Source organism: Rattus norvegicus, chromosome 8 (genome assembly GCF_036323735.1).
Source record: "Rattus norvegicus strain BN/NHsdMcwi chromosome 8, GRCr8, whole genome shotgun sequence".
Classification (NCBI taxonomy): domain Eukaryota; kingdom Metazoa; phylum Chordata; class Mammalia; order Rodentia; family Muridae; genus Rattus; species Rattus norvegicus.
The window spans coordinates 47298177-47305377 of record NC_086026.1 but is presented as its reverse complement, the minus strand read 5'-3'; the positions used below and the strand labels follow the sequence as shown (position 1 = coordinate 47305377).

Genomic DNA, 7201 nt, shown 5'->3' with positions numbered 1-7201 from the left:
TTTTCTCATCATTTCCTTTATGAACTGTATCTGCAGGTCATAATACTATCAAATAAGGAAATAGTTATATATATAGTCTCCAAAGGTTAGAAAGAAATGAATTGCAAAATATACATATGTGAGATTACATAGCACAAAATCAGCATAATTTAACATACCAAGTCCAAAAACAGGCACACACACATATTTATAATTCATAATGAGAAGAAAAAAATGATATAGTAGAAATCATGTTGACATTGTGGAAATGTAAGGGAAAGCAGAAAGAATAAAAGGTGGGTAGTGAGAAAGATAAGCAGTCCCCTGGGGACAGGGTTATGTGAAGCACCACTAGTACAATTAACTTGTGATTCTCTTCAATGTTTTCTTCACAGCAATTTTGACATCTTTGTTCTGGAGACTGTAAATGAGAGGATTCAGCATGGGCACCAGAAATGTATAAAACACTGAAAAAATTTTTCCCTGGCCTACAGTCTCAGCAGAAGATGGCTTTACATAAGCAAGCAGCCCAGATCCATAGAAGAAACTAACAGTTATGATGTGAGAACCACAAGTGCCCAAGGCTTTGGACCAACCCTTACCTGAAGACATATAAAGGATATTGGAAAGGATCATAGCATAAGAGATTAAGATAAGGAGGCTACATAAAATGATACCTGTACCCACCACAGCAGAGCTCACAAGTTCATTGACATAGGTGTTACTGCAGGAGATCCGAATGACAGGGAAGATGTCACACATGTAGTGATTGATGATGCTGATATTACAAAATTTGAGCCTAAACATTAAGCCTGTGAGGATCATGGCACAAACAAACCCTATCAAATATGAAACAAATATCAGAAGACAACAGATCCTAGGTACCATGATAGCCTTGTATAGTAAAGGCTTACAGATTGCCACATAGCGATCATAGGCCATAGCTGTCAGCACATAACTCTCAGAGTTCACAAAAAAGCAGAAGAAAAAGAGCTGAGTTATGCATCCTCTGAAGGAGATGGTGTTCCTCTCTAAAATAAAACTCATCAGCATTTTGGGAGTAAAGACATATGAATAACAAAAGTCAATAAAGGACAAATTGAAGATAAAAAAGTACATCGGGGTATGAAGATTTGAGTTCAAGAAAATGAGACTCATTAAGCTCAAGTTTCCCATCACAGTGGCTGTGTAGTTCATTAAAAACAGAGCAAATAGGGGCAGCTGGAGCCCAGGTTGGTCTGTCAGTCCCATAAGAATAAATTCAGACACAAAAGAGTCATTCTCCATAATTATTTTCTTCATGTATAGCAACTGTAAGAATAGAAGGTGACACTACCAATCAACTTATCCTTTACTCCAGAATGATAAGTTAAAACTGTTTTACAAACTTAGGTTCAAGGAACACATAGCAAGCCATAGAAAGATTCCCAGGAACTCATCTTAATTTCACATGAGCCTCTATTTCCTCTTTCCATTAACTGTAATATGTATATCTGTCCAGAAAGCATGAAAATAAACATCTGAATTAGTTATAATTTCATCTCTTTCTTTACTACCAATTAAAACTGAAAGGAGCAACACATAAGAACTTTTATGCAGTATTTATAATTTAAATACCATCTGGTTTTAAGATATATATCCAAGTCAAAGATGATTTTATGCATACATTTGTTCTCCTGGATCCTTCTTTCATTTTGGTTTTCTTAGAGTTTCCCTCTTTATGGTACTGAGAGGGCCAAGTATCCAACAATAAAGAAAAGTATAGATAGCACTACTAATTTCTTTATGAACTCTTAGAAGAGGTACACAGGGAATTTTCATTTGAGAGTTTCTTGGCAAATGTATTTTCACATACACAAAATAAAATAACAATATTACCTAAGTCTCCAAAGCATTGCCTGACTCAAATGAGAATACCTATTTCAAGGCCAAGATTTCTGAGAAAAATCATTGGGATCACAAACAATTACTCTCTTCTTTATGACTATTTCCCTGCTGGCTGTGTGCCTGGAGAACCTTAATTAATAATCTTGTGCTTGCATTCAGTGCAATGGAACTAATATTGGATCTTTTAAGATTCAAAAGTTACTAGACTATGATTTCCCACTAGGAATTCCTAGTCCCCTTTACAGAGTGGCGAGCTTTCCTCTTTGTCTTCCTCCTCTACGCTTTGTACAACTCTACCAGAAGAATGTCCAAGGACATACTTATCTGCCATTTGTAACTTTCCTATAGGTATCTCTGATAGTAGTTATGTACATTAGACTAGTTTTTTTTTAATACTGTACGAAAACAAATTCTACAAAGAGATTGAAAAAATAGAAACAATCTCTCAAATCAGCCTGAGTTTATGCTCACTTCTCCACTTCCTAGACTTCCATGACCTTGGACTATTTATAATTATACCTACATATTCTTATGTATGCCTATAAAACAGACTCAGAAAAGGGGAGGAACATGAGTTGTAGACCAATGGTAAACTTCTCACTTATAAAAGTCTGTGGGATTCATGCTGGAAAAACAATAATAAAATTACCAAATAAAATTAAGGATATATTTCATTGTAGTTTTGATATAAAGATGATGCACGTGATGTGTTAAAACTGCATTAGGCAGCACAATATCTGAGCAACTGATTACCCTCCATCCTGTTAGAATAGACCTTCCTATTCATAACCCAAGTTATTACTTACTACACTTCGTTTCTTCTGGGATGCTCTTATCTCAAATTGGCAAGCTGATATGGCTACATTGTTATGACTCAGCTAACTCATGGCAGCTCCCCTTTCTTCTCTCCTGCATGTTCTTCTTCAATTAATTCCATGGCAGTTTCTCCCTTCTTCTCCCAAGCTCACGAAACCCTAACCCCGCCTGCCTCTTCTGCCCAGCTATTAGCTGTTGGCATTTTTATTTACCAATCAGAATCAATTTGGGGGCAGGGTCCCAGAGGCTATGTGCAGACTTCATTCCTAGGGCCACCACCAAGCATTACAATAGACAGTAGAAGACAAAATGTCAACAGCAGCCTTTTCAGATTCCACCTCCCCTATTGCTAGGAGTCTTAGCTAGGGTCATACTTATAGATTCCTGGGAGTTTCCATCATCCTAGGAATCTAGCTTATCCCAGAGATCCCAGTCCTCTCTCCCTTCTTTCTCTGATACTTGATCCCTCCTGTTCTTCTCCCTAACCCTTCTGTCACCAGGTTCTCTCCCTCCAACAACCACTGATGTCTATTGCATTTCTCCTTCTCATTGAAATTCATGCATCCTCTCATGAGCCCTCCTTTTTACTTAGCTTCTTTAATTCTGGAGATTGTAGCATGGATATTCTGTACCTTATGGATAATATCGACTTATAAGGGAGTACTGGAGTATTGCCATGATTTTTTTGTTTTGTTTTGTTTTGTTTTTTTTTACTAAGGATGATCTTTTCTAGCCCCACCCATTTGCCTACAAATTTCATTATGTCCTCGATTTTAATAGTTGAGTAATGTTGCACTGTATAAATGTACCCCATTTTCATTATTTATTCTTTTGTTAAGGGTCATTTAAATTGTTTGCAGCTTCTGGCTATTATGAATAAAGCTGCTATGAACATAGTTGAGCAATTGTCCTTTTGGTATGTTTGTGTAAGACTCAAGAAAAGCCCACCAAGTCCTGCGTCCGGGATGTCCTACTCACCGAGACACAGAGACGAAGACCAATGTAATAAACGAGAGGCTTTACTAGTCCAGTGCACTAGGGTTGTTCTGCAATCCGGGCAGAGGTGACCCTGGGAACAACGGCACATGCTTTTTATACTTTTTTTTTTTTTTCGGAGCTGGGGACTGAACCCAGGGCCTTGAGCTTCCTAGGTAAGCGCTCTACCACGGAGCTAAATCCCCAACCCCTTTTTATACTCTTTTAGGGGTACAAATTACATCAGTAAATTTACAGTTTAAACTTATTGGCTAAGCATATTGACCTTTAAATCTATTGGCTAGTAAGTATGACATACATTCAAGCTCCAGCAGGGAGACATCTTTGGCCCTGTAGAGCAGGTAGTGGGGGATCCTGCCCCTGTTCCATTTGTGATACTTCTAGAATGGGGTGTTTACTCAGCAAATTCTTGTGGAGCTCCGCTGCGGGAAGTTCCCAACACCTGATGTTTTCTGAGATAGTTTTTGTGGGCTTGGTCCCCACGTTCCACAGTACTGCGTTATGTCCCATAAGTTTGAGAAACCAATTAACCCAATTAAATTTGGAGCACAGAACTAAACAGACAGTTCTCAATACAGAAATCCTGAATGGTGGAATAGCTCTTAAAGAAATGCTAAACATCCTTATTCATCAGGGAAATGCAAAACAAAAAGACCCTGAGATTCTACTTTACTCCAATCAGAAAGACTAAAATCAATAACGAAAGGAACAGTATATGCTGCATATGAAGAAAGGGGATCAGTACTCTATTGCTGGTGGGAGTGCAAACTTGTGCAACCACTCTGGAAATTTGGCAGAAAGCCAGAAAAAGTTCTATCTGAAGAGCCAACTATACTGCTTCTGGGCATGTGCTCAAAAGATGCTCTACCATATCACAAGGACACATGCTCTACTATGTTCATAGCAGCTCTATTCATAATAGCCAGAAACTGGAAACCACCCAGATGTACCTCAACCAAAAACCGGATTCAGAAAATGTGGTTTATTTACACAATGGAATATTATTCAGCTATTAGAAACAAGGGCATCATGAATTTTGCAAGCAAATGGAAGGAACTAGAAATATATCCATTACTATATCCTGAGTGATGTAGCCCATATCTAAGTGGAGAATCATAGTCTTTTATCACTGATAGAAGATGAGCCATAAAGTACAGAATACCCATGATATACCCCCACAGACCCAAAGAAATTAAATGAGAAGGAAGACCAAAAACAAAGATGCTCGAATCACGCTAAGAAGTGGAAACAAAATAATGGTAGAAGAGAGGTAGTGGAATAGGGAAGCAGGAGAAGGGGTGGGGAGTGACACTAGGGAAGCCCAGAAGGAGAATTAATGGAATTTGGCAACTGTTGGGAAAGGGTTGTTGGGGATGGAGCTAATCTCTAGGAAGTCTCAGAGACCTGGGATAGGGGAGGCTCCCAGGAGCCAATGCAGGTGACCTTAGTCAAACTGCCTAACAGTAGGGTCATGGAATTGAAGAGGCCACTTCTAGTAGCCAGGCAAGACCCTCAGTAGAGAGATAAGGCCACCAACCCACCCACAAAACTTTTGACCCAAAATGTGTGTTATCTAAAAAAATAAAATAAAATAAAATAAATGCAGAGATGAAGCAGATAGATACTGAGAGAAAGACCAACCAATAACTGTCCCAACTTGAAACCCATCCTATGGGCAAGCCCCAATCTTCCACTATTAATAGTATTCTGCTATGCTTGCTAACATAACAGGAACATAGCAAATCTGTCCTCTGAGAGGTTCAATCCAGCAGGGGACTGAAATAGATGCAGATACCCTCTATTATCTTCACAAAATTATATTTCAGGTCACTTTCTTGTGTTTTATCTGTGTTAGGATCCCCAGAGTTTGCCGTAGTAAGGTATCTAAACTCAGGAAGTACCATAATTTCTGGCACTTATTTATTGTGTTCTTACACTGACTTTTAGCCAGCTGCTTGTTGCTGGTGCAGGTAGACCCTAGAAACACAAGCCTAGTTGTGGGCCAGAAAATGAAGTGCAGGCTTCTGGGGTTATCTTGTGAGAACCCAGTCAGAAATAGGACAACTCCCCACAGGCTTATAGCCCAACTGAAGACTGAAACCTTCCATTCTGCCCATGACTGCCTAGGGGAAGGACAGATAAGGAAATGGCCTAAACAGGGAACCACCCTGCCTAGGGTGAGGCCAGAGAAGGAAGTTACTCAGAGAAAAGACAATGCCAGGAAATACCACAAATTCCACAAGATGGGCAGGACAGGGCCAAATGAAGGAGACAACCTTCCCATTAGAGTAGACCAATAACTTTAAATGTTGCTCAGGGTAACCAATCACAGCCATCCAACTCTGGAGACCGCTGAATTCCCCTCCAAAATGTTTTTAAATAGTGTGTGCTCGTGGTTTCCTCTTGCCTTCATGCTGGGGGATCCCAACCTGCGTTGGAACAATAAACCTCTTGTGATTGCAGCAATTCTGGTCTCTGTGGCCTTATTGAGTGGGGGTCTTCCGACATACTCTTATAATCTCAGCACTGCTATCCTCTCTCCTGAGGAGGTACTGGCAGAGAGGGGATTTGGGCACAGGAAGCAATGCAGGTTGAACTTATATGGATATCCCCAGTGCCAGCAGGTCTCTGGGAATACAGCAAGAATGACAGAATTTTTTGAAAATCTGGTATATTTGTAGACAAAGTATTTTGTTCGAAGTAAGATATGTATTTTTTCAAGTGTAGCTTGTATAGTTTAATAAGCTAAGAGATTAATTTCTAAGATCATAGACCATAATTCTCTAGGAATATGAATAACTGTCAGAAAACCCAAAGTGGAGAGTCAGTACATAAACATGCACAATCAGGAATCCTTTAGAAAGTCATATGCATGGGGATTCAATTATGTACACTACGTTTTTCAGAATAGAACACAGTGTTAAATACAAATTGTGTTCAATGCTCAAGTGACATATGCAGATCAGTAGACAGTGTGCACACATGCACATTGCTGAGGTCACACTATGTGATAGTTTATAAATCTAAATTTAGGATCAGAGCATCTATATAAAGCAGCAAATGTTTGAAAGCTAACAATTTAAGGAACTTTGTGTAACAATCAATAAATATGCTTCTGCATTGCTCTTTGAAGCCCAGTTCATTAAAGTTTGATTTCCCTGCTGCCTGCAAGGCCATATTTCATTGTGGACTGACACTCTTTAATCATTCTGAGTGACCCAGAACATCAACAGGCTAAAGAAACACTTAAATGTAAGAAGAACACTCTTACATTGCTAGTGGGATTGCAAACTGGTATGATCACTTGAGAACTCAATCTGGTAGTTCCTCAGAAAACTGGAAATACTTGTTCCTGAAGATTCAGCTATATTACCCCTGGTCATAACCCAAAGGATGCTCCACCATATCACAAGGATATATGCTCCACTATGCTCATAGCAGTCTTATTTATAATGGCCAGAAGATGAAAACAACCCAAATGTCCCTCAGCAGAAGAATGAATACAGAAAATGTGATATATTTC

General features: G+C 39.1%; 1 protein-coding gene across 1 annotated transcript; it reads right to left on the bottom strand.

Moving 5' to 3' along the window:
- Positions 1 to 339: 339 nt before the first annotated feature.
- On the bottom strand, positions 340 to 1281 carry Or8c18 (olfactory receptor family 8 subfamily C member 18). Its single transcript, NM_001000442.1, has one exon. It carries the CDS (start codon positions 1279 to 1281, stop codon positions 340 to 342), a length of 942 nt encoding a protein of 313 aa, NP_001000442.1.
- Positions 1282 to 7201: the final 5920 nt, after the last annotated feature.